The sequence below is a fragment of the Mastigoproctus giganteus genome, chromosome 8 (assembly GCF_048544385.1).
Source record: "Mastigoproctus giganteus isolate SK-2022 chromosome 8, ASM4854438v1, whole genome shotgun sequence".
Classification (NCBI taxonomy): domain Eukaryota; kingdom Metazoa; phylum Arthropoda; class Arachnida; order Uropygi; family Thelyphonidae; genus Mastigoproctus; species Mastigoproctus giganteus.
In genome coordinates, this window is record NC_143582.1 from 79,803,785 (window position 1) to 79,826,428 (window position 22,644).

General features: G+C 38.8%; 1 protein-coding gene across 1 annotated transcript in view; it reads left to right on the plus strand.

Annotated features, from left to right (window-relative positions):
* The first annotated feature begins 764 nt into the window (after window positions 1-764).
* LOC150081663 (UPAR/Ly6 domain-containing protein crok-like) overlaps window positions 765-22,644 on the plus strand; it is a 35,820-nt gene continuing 13,940 nt past the window's right edge. The window contains exon 1 of the mRNA XM_090378797.1: window positions 765-1,009. Within this exon, the coding sequence (XP_090234923.1) occupies window positions 940-1,009 (70 nt within the window). The 5' untranslated portion in view covers window positions 765-939. The remainder of the gene's footprint in view (window positions 1,010-22,644) is intronic.

The following is a 22,644-nucleotide window of genomic DNA, read 5'->3' on the forward strand; positions in this document are numbered from 1 at the left end:
TTTCTTATATTTTCTACAACTGCTTCTTTTCGTTCCTGGACCCGTTGAGTGAATGGAAAACGATCTCCAAAAAGGAAAGCTTGTTAACTGCATTAAGTACAAAGTCTATCGCGGTGATTTTTTTCCGGGGCTTCTTGGAAGGCTTCACGAAAGAAAGTGTATGAATCTCCTTTGCCTGTTAAACCTTGAAGCCAGTAGGGACAGGACTGTAATATTTGCTTAGTCCGTCAACAATTTCACAGAGAGTACGGAAAATTTTGAAATTCTTTTTGGGGAGTTTTGTTTATTGAAAACCAGTTTAAGGCGAATTATTAAAGAAGAGTGGATGAAACAAAAATAGACAAACCGAAGCAAACGAAATTAAAGCGGATCCAAATCGATCATATACTCAACCGAATGTCATCTACTGTGTATGATCGGTCCTCTGCACGACACTCAGGCAATGCGAGGAAGTGGCAGCAGGAGCAACCAAAGTGTACTCTCATTGCACAACGCCACCTTTTTCTCGATTTCAGTAAATAATGACGGGCACTATCATCATCACCCACCAACTCGAATCCTCCTCTCCCCTTCGTAGCACCTGAACACGCGTTCCCTTTCCGCAAACTGAAAGCAACCACAACTTGAGCGGTGACGCAACAATCGATATCTGATGATATCCGCACTAAACAAACCGTCCCCGCTAGGGCCGTGACGTCAGCGGTAGCACGCGAAAATCCCCCCCTCACCGTCGCACAGTGCGCGTGCTCTGCTGTCGTTTAGTGCTGCATCGGAGCCGGCATTTTGCGGACTTACTGTTCCACGAGTACCCGACACACGGAACCATGAAGGTGCTGGGCGACTGAATTTGGGGTTTTAAGCTCACTTCCGGTGTCACCACACGAGTCTGTTTCTCTTCCGCACCCACAAAGTGCAGTTTTCCTGTGCAATCCCCTGATCATGGTGGCAAACAGTTATCTCACACTGACCGCTGGTGGAATAGCGATACTGACGGCTCTCGTACAGCAAGGTAAGTGCGCAAGTCGTGGTTCTGCACTCGTTTTTTTTCCCCCTTAAGATTTATACCCGAAGTGTACGATGGTTGGATATCAGAGGGGTTCATTTTTGCACGGTCTCGCCCTTATAGTAGCTGCTCACTGCTAATCAATAAACATCTTCCGGGGAGTGCTGAATTTCTTGCACTTAAAAGGTTTCTTCGCAAACCAGAAGAAATACATTCGCGCTTTTCTACCACTTTACCATCTCATTGGCGATACACCAACTACAATTTGTGGCCTTGCCCTTGTAGAAATTTTCCACCGAGTTATTCGCACTGTTCGAGAAGTAAACTTTTCCCAAAATTGGGCAGACCTAATCTTTATCTTACCTTCAGAAACTTGGGCCGAACACCAGATGAGCCAAAACTTTACGCATAATGAATTTAAGGTGTCGTTAGTGGGTGCAAAGTGCTTTGACCTAGTGTTCCCAATAGTGCACGGCTTGTGGGCACTCCTGCCGAATCGTACGTGCCTGGATAGTACGAATAGGATGAAATTCGCGTGCATTATACCTGGTTAGCGAAGTACACATGCTTGCATATAGGTCTTCTAAGTTGAGCTCTTCTAGACATATTGTTACGCTATTGTATAAAGTTCCTTTTTAAAAAGGGATATTCTGCTTTTTTAGGGGATAATTTTTTATAAAAAGAGGAGGTCTGGAATAATAATGTGTAAATTTTACTAATTTTTAATAGTTTATAAACGTACTGTAATCTATTGGGACACCCTTTTACTCTAACGCTGCACTAATAGAACGACAACGTGGGCATTTAAGTTTCATGCATTTAATTACTTCTGAAAGCTGACTCAACTTACACTTTGTTGGACACACAATTGTAAGTCTGCCGATAATTCTAGTAGTATCTCTGACTTGTACACATAATCACACGTACGTGATAATGTACTAGTACACACAATTACACGTACGTGATAATGAAATAGTATATGTACACACAATTACGTGTACCTGATAATGTACTAGTGTATGTATACAATTACGTGTACGTGATAAAGTACTAGTGTATGTATACAATTACGTGTACGTGATAATGTACTAGTGTATGTACACACAATTACGTGCACGTGATAATGTACTAGTGTATGTACACACAATTACGTGCACGTGATAATGTACTGGTGTATGTGCACAGAGTTAAATGTACTAGTGTGTATATACACAATTAAGTGTACGGTGATGATGCGTTAGTGTATGTACACGGAGTTAAATGTACTAGTGTGTATATACACAATTAAATGTACGATGATGATGCGTTAGTACACTGATTTCATAATGTATTAGTGTATGTATACACAATTAAATGTAAGGTGATAATGTATTAGTGCATGTACACAGAATTAAATGCACGGTGATAGTGCTCTAGTGTTATTCACAATTATATGTACGTAATAATGTACTAGTACATGTACACAAAATTAAATATATGGTGATAATGTGCTAGTGTACGTACACAGAGTTAAAATGTACAGTAATAATGTACTAGTGTGTGTGTGCAATTAAATGTACGGTGATGATGCGTTAGTGTATGTACATACAATTAAATGCACGGTTATAATGTACTAGTATGCGTTCACATAATTAAATATACTATGCTAATACGCTGGTGTATGTGTACATACAATTGCATGTGCGGTAATAATGTATTAGTGTATGTTAAACAATTACGTGTACTGTGATAGTGCTCTAGTGTTACTCACAATTAAATATACGGTGATCATGTTAATGTATGTATACGTAATTACATGTATGTTGATAATGTAATAGAGTATGTCCAAACAATTACATGTACAGTGATTTCATAATGTATTAGAACATTATCAAAATCGTTGTTGAATATAAGTTTAGAGCGAATGTATGTTATATGAAATTGCATTGCACAGTATATCACTCGAAAAGGTCTTCACAAGGAATCCATTTTGTATTAATTTATATCTATATCTATTAATACAATTATTTTATATTTGATACGCACAACTGAGTGTACAGTGATAATGTAAGATTCACTATTGAGGCGAGGAAACGGGCAGTTTAGTAAGAAGTAAATGAGTTCTTTGGTGTACGTGATCAAATTAATAGCGAACTTCACAACTTTTGTTTTTTTCTTTTGAGTCAAAAATTTTAAAATTTGCGATATAAATGATAGATTTATACTTCATACACGATACAAGCCTGTACTGAAGTAACTATGGAAACAGAGCATGTAATGTCAGAAGGGAGTTTCATTGTAATAGCAGCAGTAGTATTTGCTGAGTAGTATAGCATTTTCACTGCGGCGCGTAACGTGGGCTTGAAGAAGCTTCCAAGGGGTCCCCCAAAGGATAAGGAATGTGTAGCTGCTTGAATACAGGCCCTCGTGGGCAGCACAGTTGGTAGGATCGCCGTCCTCTCCAAATTGGGTTGAAAAGATCTGAGTTCGAGTTCTGTCGATGACGTGAGAAATTTTTATGGACCTTTTTCACAACATGGCTGAGTTAGTCGGTCTCAAATAAGGGCAGCATGGTTTTTTCTCCCGGAAACTCGGTTTTTTCGTCCAACAAAGCAGAAAAATGAACCTCAGAACACGCGCAATTTACAGACAGTTCTGAAAGGTCTTCTTCAGAATACACAAAGACCCAATATAGTCGGACACGTGCTTAGGTCCTGTAGAGATTATCTGAATTGCGTTTTGTATTTTCAGAGATCACTAGAACATTTGCTGGGAATTTAATTATTGGGACAGCTCGATAACCCTTTGTAGAAGAGGCAAACATAAAAATTATGGAACATCCATTTAATTAGAGTCGAGTTGTTATATGTTACAGACAGATGGACACGCCGAAATCGATAGGTCTCAACGTACAAGATTAAAGTAGTCAAGCAGCGGATTAAAGTAGTCATGCCATAATTAATTCTACCTTAAATTTTTTTATTACCAGGATAAGTTCGCTTCCTTTCTGTATGCGGTTGAGTCCAGTAGTGTGTTCAATATGGCTACGTTAGTTTACTAACTACAATCCCTATTGAAGAGGCCCAAAGAATTCTTCCAGTCTCAAATGGGAATCGAACTCAGATTCTCTAAACGAAATAACTTCATATAACTGTTACTGTAATTGCGAACAGCTATAATATATAGCGTGCAGTAATACTGGAATATACATTCACTGGCCAAAAAATTAGAAACCCTTTGCAATTCTCGTCAACAGATAATTAAATGTGCGGTATGCAAATGTGTCACATGATATGATAACAAGTTCTTTGGTATCATAAAACTGTTCGCATTCTTGGGGTTTCTTAATCGATCCGGACATGGGAAGACGTGCGATCTTTCGGATTTTCAGGTGTTATTGGAGCACGTTTAGCAAGAGTCACAACTGAGGAAACAAAGAAAATCACTGGTGTGTCAAAAGACCTGCGTATTTCTTCCAAAAGGAAGAAATGCGCAGAAAGTTGGACTCCAAGAACGAGACCACAGAAATTTAAAGCGGATTGTCCGTCAGAATAGAAGGTCCAGTGTGCAGGAAAAAAACTGAAAAATTCAATTTAGGCAAAAAAAAGACCCATTTCCAACCGAACTATGTGGCAGGAGTTGAAGAATCTCGGGGTGGCCGTGTACCTATACAAAAGCCACTTCTTTGTGTAAAAAACGGAAAGATTGGACTATGAAAGTTCATGTAGTCTCACGAATATCGAATTATACTATTTTGCTAATGGTAGGATGAAAGTGTGGATGAATCTCATGAAGTCATGCAGCCAGACTGTCTTATGTCTACCACTCGAGCGGCTGGAGGTGGTATTATGGCATGGGATATATCTTACTGGCACGAAGATAATCTTCTTACCCGCAATGAATATTCTTCTGTCTCATCTAACCACCTTCGCCCTTCAATGTTTCATTTTTACCCTGATTGAGGTGGATTTTTTCAATGCAATTATCCACCGTGCAAAGATTGTATCTGAATGGTTCGAGGAACACTCTCGAGATTTCCAATATCTACTCTGGTCACGCGCTTCACCAGATGTGTCCAATTGAGAATTCTGGGATGTGTCGGAAATTGCAGCTTGGCTTTGCAGTTCTTTACCACCCACAATACACCGTTGCCAATTATCCAGATGGATTGATCAAATCTGGTGCTAAACTCCCACAGACACCTTTGGAATCCATGTCACGACGTATGCGGGCTGTAATTCCTACAAGAGTTGGCCCTACTAGATATTGAATAAAGGTTTCTAATTTTTTGGGAACGATGAGCCATCCGTCGAACAATTTTAATAGTATTTAGTTGGCATAAAAAATTGGTTAAATGTGCCCAATTAATGCGGCCCAAAATATACTCTGTAATAAATACGGTACCTGAAAATAATTTGCAGAAGTTTTAACCAAGTACTCAAAAACTTTTAAAAGGATAATTGAAGACATTTGCACCATTCTAAGAATAGAACATGCGCCCAGTTGTCAAAAATAAATAATATTAATCCGTATAATAATTAAATTTCTGGCATCGGTGTTCTCCAGAAAATTATATTTTTATTTTCAGTGCCTCGCAATCGACCAGTCGATCGCGATCGGATATTTGGTTCCACATGTATAAGATATCTGTTGAGAAGTACTTCACTTCTGTCAGAGCACTGTGGATTCATCTGCGCGATTCTGATTCGGTCTGAGACCGAAGGATTCTTCAGAAGCCTCTTCAATCGGGGAAAGTAGGGCTCTTCAAGAATTAGTCCGAGTTTTTCATCCCTCACAACCTACGTACTGACCAGTGAATACACTGTGAAGGACAAAGATCAGCGCATGAAATTCTTGCGCGTGATTAATGTGACACGGGATGAAATGCAAATATTAGGTGGATTATTTAATCTTGTTCTTGTCGACCGTCTCTTTCTTAGTTTGATTTCTGAAAAAAAAAAAAAAAAAAACAGCACGCGACAGAGAAGTTCATGAGATACCACATCGATCAATCAGCAATTTCATAACCGGATTATTTCTTTGTAAACTGATGGAGGGCACGTGCAATATCATTAAGAAATTGAATTAAATTAATGATTTCACTCCACCTTTCGTATCACTCTCGCCAGCACAAACGGAACTAACCTTGACAATCTCATTCCGCATGCACGGCGCTCGCCGCACTATTTGCGGAACGGAGAAGGGTGCGTTTCCATGGCTACGGCTGTCCTTCGAGTTACCGATAGATGCGCTCTGCGCTCAACCTGCCATATTGGTTCCGCTGTATGTCATCGTTTCGACCGGGCGATCAATTGTCTCTGACGGACGCCAACACATCAGCTGGTTACTTTGTGGCGTCACGGATACTACGGTAAAAGGTGGCGTTTGCAGGTTGTACATGCTGCCGAACGGCAGTCTGAATGGCGTCTAAAAGGGTTGGAGAAAAGCACGAAACAGAAGTCTTTGGAAACACGACCTGTCAATGTTTATCTGGTTTTTCGGAAGCTTCGTGAGCAGTGGGGGGGTACAAACACGTAAAAACAATTAATAAGATCGCAAAATGAGAAATAAATGAAGACACGTGCAAACGGAGCCCCAAAAGTTCAAGAACCAAAGTTTTAGTTCATGTCGAAATACAGAATGAACAACACTTGCCCTAGAACTGATTAAAATAAACTTTCAGGCTGGAAAACCCTGAACAACTCGTGGGGGGGGGAACCTTATTCCCTCCGCCTGACACTAACTACAACCCTGATTGAAGGACCTTTAGGAGTTCCTTGGGTCTCCAACAGGATTCGAACCCAGACCTCACCATAAGGTCCTCGTCAAGGAGGATCTTTCTAGCATGTCCGAGGGTACAGAACAAAGCATGCGCATTAACTTTTGCTTTAAAACTGGAAAGATTTGGAACAATATGCGTGACAAGAAGAAATTTAACACCACTCACCGGATTTAACATCATCAACTTGAATCTTGTGAGCACAGTTATTCATGTCCTGCACTTCTCCAATTACAATTTGTTTCTCAATGCTCCTAATGGATCGCAGGAACCAATAACGGATTTCCACTTCGCTTGACTGCCTCCACGCTTTTAAGTCCTCCTTTCCATGTTCTTTCTTGCTGCAACCTCCTTCACATTTCACGTACCGCATGGACACTCCTTTCTTTTAGTTCCAGGTTAGATTTCACTCTGTATCTCACTTTCTTTTAGCAGAGCGGATCTATAATAAAGAGACATTTAGTTCAATATTAACAAGCCAACTGGTTTGTTAATATTGGTTCACGGAATAGACCCGAGATTAAAGTTGAATTTCTTGATTTGTTCTCTTCCATTCTATCTTACCAGCAATTTCGCCATCTTTCTAAGGGCCACAAATATTTTTATTTATCTTTAGACGTTTTATAAGCATAATGTCCGTACAATGACATTACATTTTAATTAGAAACACCGTCTCATTCTTTAATGGTATTTCCTTGAATCTAAATGTTTCTCTAAGTTTTTGAACTACATATTGGACCTTGCTGATCTTTGTCCTGATCCTCTCCCTTTGGCTATCATAAAGTTCATAGCATCGTGTGTTCAATGAAGTTTTCGTTTACATTTCTTCAAAATCTCGATAAAATTTTCTTAGGAGGGAATGTGATTTTCATGGTCCCCACTATGAAAATAAAAGTGCTAGTTTAAAAATAAATGTGGGTATCCAATAATAAACAAAATCCCTATAAGAGTCTTCTGCTATGTTCATCTTGGCAGTACTAAGATGGGATTTCAGAAATTTCCTGTATAGCAGGGCCGTGTTATATATTGCGCGAGTGAACTCCCGTTAGGTGTGGTACTAGTATCGATTGTCCATTGCATAAACCTTCCTACTTCAAGCTGCAATCTTTGGAAGCACGGCGAACTTGTCCTAGACCTTAAGCTTCTGTATCAAGTTATCTTCCTATGCCATATTAACTTTCATGCACCGGCAGCAGCTACGAGACAGAAGATTACCTTCCATATCGGTAGATCAAGATTACAGATATCCAAGAACTCTTTCTTTAAAAGAACTATGGCGCTTATAAACCAGCATGACTTTGATCTTTCTTTGGGCAGGAAAGTGTTTCACAGGACTACGTGTAACTGATTATCTGGTTGATGGATTGCTTTAGTGTGATGCTGCAATTTAAGCTGAATTTTCTATCATGAAAAAGGTTTAGATCTATAAGTAAGTAAAAGAAATCCGATGTAAGAACGCCATCTCATAAGTTACGTAACACGATCTCTTTAACTTTTTAAACATCCCCACTTCCCATTATTAATATAACGAAACAGCCAGATCCATCCTGTTAAGGCATCGTAAATTGTTATTTGACCTAGCAGTGCTTTTACGCAATTTATGAATATTCCCTTAAAGACAACTGTTTTCTAGAAATAATAGAACCAGCAAAAAATAAATAATAATTGCAGGATTTCTATTGGTCCGATTTTAATGAAATTTGGGAGATCTCGACAAATATTGTTGTAAGATCTAAATATAAAATTTCATTAAAATCCATCCCTTGGAGTCGAATTATTACATGCAGACGGACGGACAGACAAAGAAATAATAATTGTGAGATATCTGTTAGTCTAATTTCAATCATATTCGAGACAGCTGGACGATTTTTTATACGAACGGTTTTAAAATCTTTCATCCCCTCACTTTGGAAGTCGATTACGAATATAAACAGAATCAGAAGGATGATTCTGACTTTTCACAGACATTTCTACTGTCAAATCGTGGAGTATCTGAAACAAGAGGAGGCGATCCTCCTCTTTTGATCAGTGCGAAGTTCTTTATTGATGCATACGACTACAGAGGTGCACAAGTCTCCAAGGAAAAATGACTTTCTTATAAATGCAGGATTTTAAAACTCTCTCACTTTTTTCTCCCTTTTCCGAAAAAGCTCCTGCCTTCTTCCTCATCAACACTGGCATCGAGTGATCATTCTATATGTCCAATGTCTTTGTGAGAACTTTTGGGATTATTTTTAACCTCGCTTTGGTTGATGTGTAAAAATGTCATGTGATAAAATGTAATGAAGAGCAAATTTTGAATCAAAGTCATCAGACTGTCAAAAGTGTACCGCTTTTCAATAAATTGCAGAATTTCCTTTAATAAAGACACTTCTGAAGAAGTATTTTTGCTGATATTACATCAATAAAGTCCTGTTGGGTCCTGTAACGTGTATTCCATTGAGGCTGATAAACACCAAGCAATAAAAGTGAATTAGAAAAAATTTTCATCCAGTTTTATCCGTTGGTACTGTTCACTGTAATTGTCCAGCTAAGTGCAACGGAAGTTGTCAATCGCAATTATTGAAGATAATCATTTTTGTTAAATCGCTCGCGGATAGGACATATATCTACCATTAAATATTCATATTCTAATCTAAAAAGGACATTCGAAAGTAAAAAAAAAAGAAAAACCAAACTTCCTTGAAATGCTTTATTCGTTTACACAACAGCCCGATGTCCTGCACTCAACAGATACTTAAATTCGTTCAATGCTGGGCTGGAAAGCGCTTGCTTCAAGGTTGAGAAGACAGCTGTTATCATACTGACGTAAAAGATTCCCCACTTCCATTCATCACCTCGGTTTGTTTCATTTCCTGTGGTGGTGACTAAGGCAAGGGAAAGCTATCGGTGGTGGGGAGAACAGTGAACTTTAGGTGATCTCATCCACTCAAATACGTCGCTGACGCCATTTTAAATTGCAGAAACAGCAGCACTGTTCATTTTTCGTTGAATTTCTATAGATTTGAGCTGCTTTTCCCACCATATTCTCTTGGTCCATCACTGATAGTTATAACTAAGGTTTATGGTTGGATCCAACCCTGAAGAAAACCTCCGATAATTGTTGGGCTCAATTTTCTCCTCAGAGAAAAGCCAACAATTATCGGAGGTTTCTCTCTGAGGAGAAAATTGAGCCCAACTAACTCAACACTGAGGGGAAATTTCTTTCGGAAAACATTCTACAGCTGGAAACGACTAGGACCTCCATTACTGAGTACGTCAAGAGAATATAAATGTACCATTAGTGAATAACGTCACTCGTAACGCGTTGTTTATCTTCTGTATTCATGACGTAATACGTAGTCCCCCCCCCAATAAAGGTACTTTTCGAAACTGGAATATTAAAACCCGAAAGACATTTTTTGCACGATTATTCATTGTGAAGTCAGTTAAGAAAACGCTCTCGTGCGACAGAGGCGCACCAATTAATAATGAAGCTTAATTCTCCTCACCTGAACTCCCTTGTGTAACAAATGGCGCTTGCTATATACGTAAACGTGACCTATAAAAGTCGGCACGAGCGATGATTCATTCCCCAGTTTTACCGTAGACAAGTGTAAAATTCCAAAAGGGCAATTGTTCATTAAAGGGCATAAATATCGTGCGTGACACATTGAAATAGCTAAAGACAAAACAATATTCTCGAAATATTCTGCTATCACTGTACTGTGGCACTCTGGAGATTCATATTCATACAGCGAACTCAATGCAGCGTACAACAACATTCCACCCTGAGGGAGAAGGAATATTTCCTGATGCGAATTCTCCTTGTTCGTGTTTATAATTTAAGACCTTAGATTCTGTCCTCGGGTATCCATCTCTTGTTTAGAAAGAAGAGAATCCGGTTGTAACCAACCAGATTCAACAAATTCGGAACTGTATTCGCAACCGATATTCTGAATGTGTTCTTACTCCTCGATGGAGAAAGCGACACATTGGATTGCGATAAATTATTCAAAGTAAGGATTTTGGTGAACACCAATCCCAGGAGAAATTAATCGCTTATTTATCCCTGAACAAAGTAGTCCATTAATAAAACATGAGGTTTTTCATTTTACTTAAATGAAAGAAAACCTTTCGCATCATTCACAATTGAAATCTCGGGAATGTTGAACAGCGCCTGTTGTATACGGTGATGGATTTCAGAACTAGAGACTCCAACCAAACAGTACTCTGTCTCACAGAACCCTCAATCTTTGCAGTAGTGGAACATTTGAATAACTTTAGAAATTTACGACATTCTTTCAAAGCTTCTGCTAGTAAGAGATTTTCAACTTCTGGTTTTCAATAGAGCTGTTCACAAGGGATTCATTAGCCTGGAAGGTCGGCCCATTTTCGATTTAAGGACTTAAGCCTTCGTCTTTACTAATGACCCAGCTATTTTTCCTTTATTGAAGCCGCACTTAAAAATCTCATTTCGCGTGCTTTCTCGTTTCACCCCACCCCATCCGGATATTCGACTTTGGTTTCGCATTTCTTTATTGACGTCACCACAAAACATTAAGGAAACTCATATCTGCAATTCACGAAGCGAGACGGCACGCCCATAAGACAAATAGCAGTTCGAATTATCTTCGATACGAACAAAGTTTTCAAAATAAATGGTGACGTAACGCGTGTTTTTCTTGATATAAACATAACTGTCCCCAAGGAGCCACAACATTGCAGTCTACAAGAAGAATCACAGAGAAGAAGATTTCACTGCGTGCTATAGAAGACGTTGTTTGAATCTTTCCGGTGCATTAGCAACCACAAATTTTTCAGCAGACTTCTAATATCGGGGACACAATTTACAACGCCTTCAACTCGGCGATTAGTTGGAGTGGTGGATTAGGTTAGATTAGTATACGATGCTATTTTTTGTTTATTTAATTTATGAGACTGTTATTATTTTTCCCAAAACAAAATCAGCAACCCGCACAGATCATGAATGCCATAAACACTTCCTACAGTCCCCGATACTGCAATTATATGATTTTTTCTTTTCATAGGAAGTAAATTACCAACCATCATAAAAACAAATGCCTATTTAAGACATTTGGGGTGTGTTTGCGTGCACTTAGAGATAATGTCGTTCTTTTGGCTCTTTCAGAAGCCGCAAGAACATATCGCTAAAGAACTTTAAGCGAACTGAGCACTTGCTATTTGAGATAGTGTTGCTCTTAAAGCAATCCAGACTTGCTGACGGCTGCTGTTTTACACAGAGTCATGAGTTATTCGCCCTTTCGCCAGCCTAAAGTAAAATACACATAAATTACGTCCACCCAGTAACTTATTCCTAAAGTACCCCGCATTTCACTTTTAGCAGAGATAAGAGTTTAAGACGCTTGCATTCCAAAGATTATTCTGACAACTATCCATAAAGTGTCTCGATGTCTTTTCGCGAGGATGGTATAAAAGCCTTAGAGATCTGCCTCTTTTCTTAAATACCAGGGGTCACGTAGAGACGATGGCCTGACAACGCAGGAAATCAAGAAAAAAAGATTATTCGGAGGATGTTCGATTGTTCAGTGGTGAACTGTTTTGTATATAATGTATACACAACTGTTTATTCGGTGTAGATTCTTTGATGACGCAACCATACCAAAGATATTGAATCATTATTATGTAAAGCCAGTGCCCAAATCGAAGAACCCTAAGGTACCCAAGAACTTCCGTCCAATAGCCATCTCCTGCACCCTCTTAAAGAATTTTGAAAAGGCAATACAGTCCAATCTTGGCACTGCTTTGGTCAAAGGCCTCTCCATTTACATACGATAGTCCAGGAAAGATCTACAACCACCAACTTGCTCGATACCTTGCTGAAAACGCAGCTGGACATCCTATTCCTGGATATAAAAGCAGCCTATGATAGCTTGGCTTTATCTGCTCTAATACGTATACTCAGAAGATACTTTAACACAGAAGGAAAAGTACTGAAGGTCGTTAAGGAGATCATTAGGTAGGCCTAGGCGCCTCTTCGCCACCTATAAACATCTCCAGGAATCACTGATAGAAGGATACCTCAGGGGTTCTCTCAGTGACCCTATTTACAGCGGCTCTGAACCTCTTTTTTGGCCCTATCTTCGGACTACACTTCTTATACAGACGAAATAAAATTTTTCACAATCTCTAAAGATGCTAAGTAGATTTCCTACAAGGCAGAAATATGCAAATCTCCAAAGACAGTCGTTTCAGAATTATTTAACCTCAGTTGCTTTGGAGTTTAACCCAACGAAAACCCTCAACTGGTGGAAGCAAAAAAGAAAAACAACACTGACATCCAAATAGGCGGTAAAGAAAGAAAGTTTCTTTCCTAGTGAAGAAAGTTTACTCCCACACAGACCTGGGCCTTACGTGGGAAGAAGGTTTAACCTTTGGAAGGCACGCTGACTACATAAAAGCCAAGCCATGTGTGGCGCTTAGGCAAGAATTAGTGAGTGTAAGGGGACCCTACAATTAGGTACTGTATAGGTAACTAATTAAAGTAGTATTGACAAGTCAATGCACTGCATTTCAGGGGAATTAGGAAATAGTAATAATAATATAGATAAACTACGTGATACGTATGAAAAAAAAATTGTAATTGCTGGATTTCTATTGGTTCGATACTAATGAACGGTTTGATAAATATATTAAAGGTCCAAATATAAAATTTTGTCCACTAGGAGTCGAGTTGTTCCATGCGGATGGACAGACGGACGTGGTGAAGATAATAAATGCATTAAGCATAATTTTGTGACTACTGTTGTAGATATAAATTAATTAAGAATATAATTCCAGTTGAATTCGTGTCCCTTTATTAATATTTCGACACATTTGTAGGTGTGTTTTGTTCCCGTCGAATATAACGACCCTTAGATTTGGCGTTGGAAAACTGGTAGGCTGACGTTATCGCTAAAGGCGAGTTTCAAAAAGGTACGTGACTCTGTTTATTAGGTATCCTCGAAGATAATGTTGCTCTTTAGACGGAAATTTCAAGAGCACGTCGCTAACTAAGTGAATCAAGTAAACAAGGAGATCTGTGCGAGTGAACCTCTCCAAAATGTCTCTTAAGCAGGATCCAAAATAATTTCCTGCAACGTGCATTGAATTTTATCCTAAAAGCGGAAACTTCTCTAAATGCAATTGTTGGGAGTTTACTCTGAAAGGCCAAAGTGCAAAATTCGAATTAAATCGCATTTCTCGACATTTTTAGTTTTATTTTATTGTTTTGTTTCATTCAACATCACATCGAGAATTTTTGTTACGTTCCAGACCTTGACTGATCTCTTAGTATCTTTGCCAAGGTGTATCAGAAGTGTTGTTCTAATAATATTATAAATTTGTTATTATAAACAATGGCATTATTAATATAAAAATCCTTAAATAATAGATTGACTGAACAGATCAAAAAACATTGGTATCAACTGGACACTGAAGTGAAGATACTACTTCGACAAGAGACCCCTCTCTATTAGAAAATGCTTTGATTTCAATGTTTTGTTTTAATATTTATAGTTATGGAGAGAAAATAAAATGGAAGCACTAATATGAATTAGGGGTTACGTTTTATTAAGCAGAACTACTTGGCGACTTATAACATTACAACAGGACCTTAGCTTTGACCAATATCATTGTTGTTTTGCGCCAAAGTAATTAAGGTTATGAGGCGTCGGTTTGTTTCTATAAAGTGCAAGTTCTACAAGTTAGTTTGTCTGTTTTGTAGAGAACTTAAAAAAATGAATGGTGAAAATAGCCCATGAAAAATCTCTCCCAGTGTTGATGAGATTCGAACCCAATCCTTTTATCACACTGGAAAAAGTACGGCGATGGTAGCTATTGAGCCGCTCACGAGGGACTTTGTAAAAATTAAACTTAAATTTAGAAAAATTCAAAAAAGTAGGTAGACTAACGACGAGTGCAGTCCTGTATTGTTTCATTCTAAATCTTATAAGGATTACCATGTCTTTATTTTACCATTACTGGAAAGTGGAACTTTCGAAGGAATGTGGCTGAAATTACGTTCAAATCGTGTCCACCACGATTTTAACAAGCTTTATGTAATCGGTTGGCTACATCGTTAAAGTAAATCTTGGGGAATAGTTCCAATGACTTCTCAGGTACTGTCTTCCACCACATTAACAGTCGGTTTTTTTATTTTACTTTCAATATTTTCCTTCTCCAGCCCCACAAGAATAGTTCGACTGGAGTGACGCTGGGACACCCGGCTGTTAGAAAAAATAAATGATATCTAGCCAATTTCGCGCATCAGTAAGTGATGCGGGGCCCCTATCTTTCATAAAAAGAGAAATTTCTGTGAATTTGATCATTTTTTACAAGGAAAACAAATGCCTGTAGCTCGTCAAGGGATTCTTGATGTTCAGCATGCCAATACAGAGTAAGGACAATACGTATAGAACAACACAAGGGTAATGTTATTTCGTTCTTTGTCATGTAAACTCCTTTGATCCTATGTAGTCCTCCAGAGTATAAACAGAACATTTATTTATATCTTTTACCAATCATCGTATCGCAGAGTCATCGAAATGAATGGTCCGATAACTCTGCCAGAAGTAATTCTGCACAGCACAGTAACTTTCGAATGACTTTAGTTCTTTTCAAGTATTTGAAAAGGAATTCACACTGGAATCGTGCAAGCCCAGTTCATCTATCAACAGGCACAATGGCTACTGTGTCTATTGACAGATCCTCCCACATAATAAAACAAATTCGTCCGACCATAGGATATTGTTTAATAGTTTTGACTTCAATATTTCCTGTCACTCGCGTTGACCTTCACCATCTGTGCACAGCCATCACAGAAGCTCACAGCTTCATACCTTATAGAAATTCTGGTTCTATCATTGCTTAGTTTATTCGTTATTTTATACCTGGAATTAAAGAGAAAATAAGTTAACGCTACTCTAAATGGTACAAAGTTCTCTAACTGAACATTCCAAACAAATAGCCCACAACTATGGTCAACGAAAGATTATAAACCGTATAAATGGAACCATCGACAGCCAGTGAGAAGCAAACTGGACCTTGGCTCGAACACCGTATAACAATAACAGAGGACCACACCTTAAAAGGCCCGTTAACACTTATGCACTTAGTGTGTTTACTGGCAGATGTTGACTTAGTCAACATCTGCCAGTAAACACACCAGCGAATGATCTCTGGCAATCAACGAAGCAGCCGTTACCACTTCCTGGGAAAGTCGAATACTAATTTTATCATAACGCTAGAACAGTATTTAGAAGCAGCAGGTCATCAAAAGTCATTATCCATGCTTCCCGTGTAGCAGGAACCGTGCAGGTGTATTTCAGTCTATTTAATGATCACCAACGATCTTGCAAAAAAGGAATAGACTTTGGCCCCATCACTTGGAAGCAGCAAAGATTGCCTTAACACGGACAAAAGAAACCATATCAAACGTCTCACCTGAGATTCCTCATCAGCTCCTTAGAAGAAACCACGAAACTGGAATTTTTGCATATAAAGTTTCCCCATACAAGCACTTATGCACTTCACCAATAACAATGTAGAAAACGGCATCCCTAAATTCACGAACGCTGACTTAAAAGAATCACATACACCTTCCGCCATCATCCCTTAATCTCAGCGTTTTCGCTGCCACGAAGAGGGCCATTCTGCCTTAGGAAAAAATTGTCCGAATATCTTTAAATATTCAGGAATCGATACTGAAATTCATAAGGCATACTCTAGGTCAGGTCGGGTACAAAAAGTGAACAGAGTTGTTTCTTCTGTATCTTATTTATCATCTGGGCATAGAAGAAACAACTGATTTATACGATTCTTACACTAAACGTCACTTAACCCCAAGAGACAAGAATAAATGGTCTCAATAAAGTATGCTAGAAGAAACAAAAACAACCTCATGGAATCAACTCTCAAGACAATTCACATCTAAGATCATAAAATACAACAAGACGACAGGCACATCGGTAGAAAAAGATAAACTCACTAACAAGAACAAGATAGAGGAATTTTTTTTTATGAAAACCACAAACACGAGAGGTATTAGAACCTGTAGTACTTAGTATCGTGCATGAGAAGATGAAAGAAGATATTTGTTCATATTATACTTGAACTTCTATAGATTGTAATTTTCATGAAATACGTATGAAGGAAGGTTGTTCCAGAAAACGGAAGTTGAATGAATAAATGAGGAAGATGAAAAGTTGGTTCTGTGGGTTTGAAGTTGGACAGTAAATGGATGTTGGCTGGTGGCGGCACGTGTTCGGACTGCTTTGAAAGAGAGAGAGCGGGAATTATAGAAGCCAATTCAGAAGAACAGTGCCCATTGATTGAAGTATCTGTAGAAAAGGCATGCAGCAGAAACAGTACGTCTATGAGACAGAGAGTGGAGAGAGAGAGACTGTTAGAGATGGGTCGTTAATTAACCTAACTGTCCTCCTTTGAACAGAATCTGGATGTATGAGAGAGGATTTGAGGGCACCGCCCCAGATGTGGGAACAATATTCCATGGTAGGACGGATTTGCGATTTATACTGAGTGAGCAGCCGCTTGGTTTTCTCTTTCGCCAAGAGCGAAAGAGAAAACCAAGTTTTTTAGATGCAGAGGAAGCAATATTTGTAATGTGCTTGTGCCAAGAGAGATTAGAAGTCAGGGTTATCCCCAAAAGAGATATATCATTTTGCCTAGAAATCGGAGTGTCACTAAAGATAAGCATAGGAGAAGAAGAATCCTTTTTGCGAGATATAAGACAAGACTGAGTTTTAGAAGCGTTGAAATCAACTAAGTTGTCTTTGCCCCACCGGAGAATTACCTGAAGATCGGCATTTAAGGAATTGGTAGCAGATTTTCGAGAAGTTGAAGCTGATTGAGCAGGGCAAGGTTTCTCAAACTGGAAACTGGAATGCAATGTGCTATCATCAGCAAAACTATGGATATAATTTCCAGGCAATGGAAGGTCATTAAAATACAAAAGGGAAAGGATGGGAGAAAGAATTGAACCTTGGGGAACACCAGCATTAGTGGAAAAGTTAAAAGACAGAGGGCCATCTACCATCACCCAGAGTGAGCGGTCAGAGAGAAAACTGGATACCGAACTACAAAAAACAAGTTGGGAAACTCTTAAGATGATCTTTATGCCACACACGATCAAAATGCTTTTGAAATGTCGATAAACTGCTTGAGTTTCACCAAACTTTTCCACTGAATTTGTCCATAGATGGGTAACAAAAGGCAGTATATCACCAGTGGATGGACACTGCCGGAATCCATACTGGCGATGGTTGATCAGATGGAAGGTTTCTAGTTTAAGAGTTGGCGGTTAATTGGTTTCTCCATTATTTTACAAAGAGAAGAAGTAATCGCAATGGGAAGATTACTGGGTGGAAGGGATTTGTCACCCCTTTTAGGAACTGGCTGGAGCAAATTTCCAAGCAAAAGGAAAAACACCTTTGGAATAAGAAAGTGAAAACAGGTGACACAGAACAGGAGTAAATTCAGGGGCACACGTTTTGAGAACAAGTGGATAAATATTATCATGATCTGGAGCTTTCTTAGTATCAAGATTCATCAAAATCCTTCTGACATCCTTTTGACGGAGGACCATAGGAAGTATTGAATGGAATGTACTGAGAATTGAGAGAGGTGATTTACCAAGATCATCAATACACGAAGAAAAATAGGATGTTAGCAGATTAGCTTTATCTTTGGCTGAAGTGGCAATAGAACTATCTGGTTTTGACAGAGGTGGGAACAGAGATGGGCAAAAATTGCGGCCAATAGCTTTGGAAAGAGACCAGAATGCTCGGCTACCATTTAGACAAGAAGCAAGAAAAGTTAGTTTTCTACCCTTAGTCTGTTAGAAATCATGTTTGGACTGATTAATAACAGCTTTACAATTGTTGCGGGCTTTAGTGTAGGCAGAAAATGAACATAGACATTTGGATGAAGCGATTGCAATAACTCATTCTTCTCTTGAACAGCCTGGCCACATTTATTGTAAAAACATGGTCTAAATAAAGGACGAGATTTTAAGGTAGAGTGTGGAATAAAAGATTTCATCCCTACAAGAATAATTTCATTGACACGATCTGAGCAAACGTTGACGTCAGAAGATTTGAAACAGTAATCTCACCAAGGAAATAAATATCGCAGATTATCCCATTTTGCATTCTCGAAATGCTAAAAAACACGATTAAGAATAGCCACTAGAGAACGGCTCCAATGGAGAAGAGACCAGCATCAAGTTGTGATCTGAGGTGTGAGTTGTGATCCCACTCACCTAGACCGTGTACTTAGAAGGGTTGTTGTTTGTGAGAAAGATCAAGCGTGTTGGCTGTGTGGTTATTATTGTCTAGTATTCTGATAGGCAAATGAACAATCTGTTCGAAGTCATTAAGTAATTGCAAAACCCTCAGCATCTCGACCAGCTTGGTCCGTGTGACTAGAAAGCGGAAGCCAGCTGGAGTTGGAAACATTAAAATCACCAAGGAGAATTACCTCACCATCAGGAAAGTTGGACTGGAGAAATTCAAGTGTCAAAGAGAGGAAGTCAAAGAGTTCGAAGTGATTGGTGGAGTGGAGAACGATAGAGGCAACAAATGAATTTGACAGAATATAGTAGAGATTTTAAGCCAGTAAAGATCGAAAAGAGGCGATTCCAAATTAATAATTCTCTGACAGGGAATATCGGAACAGACATATGCACACGTACCACCTTTGAAGTGAACGGTATCACAGAGCGAATAATTCGGACAACTGAGATGAGCAGTGGTTGAATCATCTGATAACTGAGATTCTGTCAGAAAAAGTACGTGAGGTTTAGCAGACTGTAAGTGGAAATGGACATCACTGAGATTAGAACTGAGACCATGTATATTTGTGAAATGAACGAGGAAGTGTCAAATAAATAAATCTGTAACACCAGAAAATCTATGTCACCAAGTATGAAAAATACCCAGTTAAAAATTATTGTAAACTTTTATAAACGAAAAAATAACTAGAAATCCTGGTGAATAGGCAATCCATAAATATGTATTCTACTATTTCCCAGTCTAAGGGGATTAGATGTTGGCCTATGTCTTTCCAGACGTAGCTTAAGATGTAGGCTCAAGTTGACAGTATAGATAGCTGTCTGTGCACTACCGTCCTTCTGGAGACGTTCCAGATGAAAACTGTATATTTTTGAATACCACAGCAGGACACATTGCCATACGAAACACGGACTTCATACTGGACCATCTTTGTTCAATAGATCAAGAACACATCATACCAGCTGAAGATCTCAATTGTACATTAGACCCACAGATGGACAGAGCGCAGTGTGCTGAACATCGCCCAACGCTGATCAACAACTTGCAAGCTATAGTAGACAAAAATGAGCGCCCAGAGGAAAAATCTTACGCCCGGTAGTCAGCCAATACAGCAGCCAGAAGACTCCTTTACCAATTAGTCTCAGAGAGGAATACATGTTTTTTTTTCCCTTTTTTTTTCCCCCGGAAACCAGAGTTTTTCGTCCAGCAAACAGGCAAATCGACCACAGAACACACGCAATTTACAGACATATTATACACAGACATAATATAGTCTAAATCGTTGATGCTCCTAAACCCTGTTACAACCAACTAGACAGATACTATTATCCCCTGGTAAATAGTACCTGTCTAGTTGCATTCATAGATTCCATCTTAATACCAGACCGCTCTCGTAAACTATCCTCGTCCTCAACCCAGCCTAAAAGTGGGGGTGCCTATTGGATGTTCAACAAGTTTTCTGCAAGACACAGAATATACTATAAAGTTACACGCCCTAATATCTAATCTCGCTCGATCCAGAGACAGATTGAGCCCACGAACACGTGGTGGCCCAGGTTTAAAAGCCAAATGAAAGATTCGCAAAAAAAAAAAAAAAAAAGTCAAAAGCATGCCAGCCTCTTTCAACTTGAGCAGAAAGTCAACAAGTTCACTTTGAATATTCTGCAAAAGGCACCCTATCGATATCAAGATACACTCACATTAAGTGTATGCCCGTATCAAGTGTTTCTCCCGAGAATGCAGACGTCACAAAGCAACCGCCCTTTGCCATTTAGTTGTAAGGTGGAAACATCACTAAAGACCAGAAGGAAATTTTCTATGAAATAAGATACTGTCAAGGAATATATCACAGAAACTTCTACAAAGGCAACTGATGAAATCCTAACTGGAATAAAAAAAAAACATCTCTTAGTTCAATGCCGCTGGGAAATATTAGTGACCATAAAAGAATTGATGGACTGACTTTTGAATTCTTCCAATGCTTTTTGAGACCAACTCGGAATGCTAATCCTACAAATGCTTAAAAAGAGAGGATGTGACCGATTTTGGCAATCCCATGAACTACCAAAATCGATCACACCCTCTCTCGCACGACTAATTTCAAAGAAGAGAAACTGGTGTCCAATATCTTTAAAGAAAAGTTTGAAAAATTATTCCCAAAGCCATCACCAACTGACTGAAACCCACCTTTCTGATGTCATCGTTCACCACCAAACATACTTTGTACCAGAAAGATCGATACACTGCAACAACATTCATATAATCCGTGACCACCTTTCAGCTGAAAACATCAACAGAAAGACCCTGGAACTAATCAGTCTTGACCACGAAAAGTCCTTCAAAGGAGGGTAGAACGCAGCTATCTTAAACTCTGGAAGCTTTCGAATATGGACACCTCATCTCCAAAAAATAAGGCTGATATAAAAGAAGCAAAAAGCTTCTTTTATAGGTCACCACTGGTCACCTACTCAAGTTCCACCAGAAGGCTAACTTTATCCACAATCCTAAGAAAGGGCGCCAGCACCACTTCAACTACCTTCCGTCAGTAAAGACAATTTGTAGCTCTGGAAGGGGCTAAATCTTCATTACTTTCTGTTGAAGAGTCTTCGTAATGTTTTTTGTAATAAACAGAAACTACATAAACGCAATATCTCTTCGTAACATAACATAAACATCACCCTTCGCTGTCCAAATGCCTTTATGTACTGTTATGATACTTTTATGACTTTTTAATAACTTGATATAAGGTGTAGATAGATATTGTTATCGGGAGAAAAAGGTGAGTATAAAGAAACTATAAAAATATGATGCACTGTGTTCGATACTGTCTCAATGTTCAGATGTGTTTTCTCCTTTATTTTAATATATTAAATAGAATGTAGAGAGATTTTTATATCTTTAAAATGTATTAAAATGTATATCTATCTATCTACCCATCTCCTTCTGTTGTTCCTTCTTTAGTTTCATTAGAACAAGAGTTTATTTGACACGAAGTGAAAAGGAAAGTATTGGATTGCTTCATATGCAAGTCCAGTCTAAAAATATCCCCGAGAAATAGGTCGTGTGATGCAATCGATACACGACTGCATTTGTGAGGATCAACTGCTGTCTGACTATGGACGAATTCCAGCCTTGTCTGCAATCCTGGAAATCAGAACGCAAGTAACCTGCGATAATGGGGTGGACCGCAGTCAGTAGATAAGACGTTGACGGGTAACAGATACGATTTGATACTGATTTCTTGGCAATTATGTGACATCACAACCCGGTGGATGGAGGCTAATGGAATCCGTAGCCAAGTGTCTATTTACAAGGATAACAAATCTTAAAGACGAATATTTTGTTCAACTCTTTTTGCTTATAATCTTGATGAGGAGGACTCGTACTGACCCATCTTTGACGGACTTGTATGGACAGAAAATCGCTTATCAAAGTTCAACATTAGAAAAAAAACAATACGTTTATTTTTCGACATCCCGGCTTCTTAGAAATCAGATTTTCCATGCCTGAAAACACTACATAAGCCACGAAATTTTTCCTCTTTTATGTTCTGTTGATCCTCTTCAAAAGAC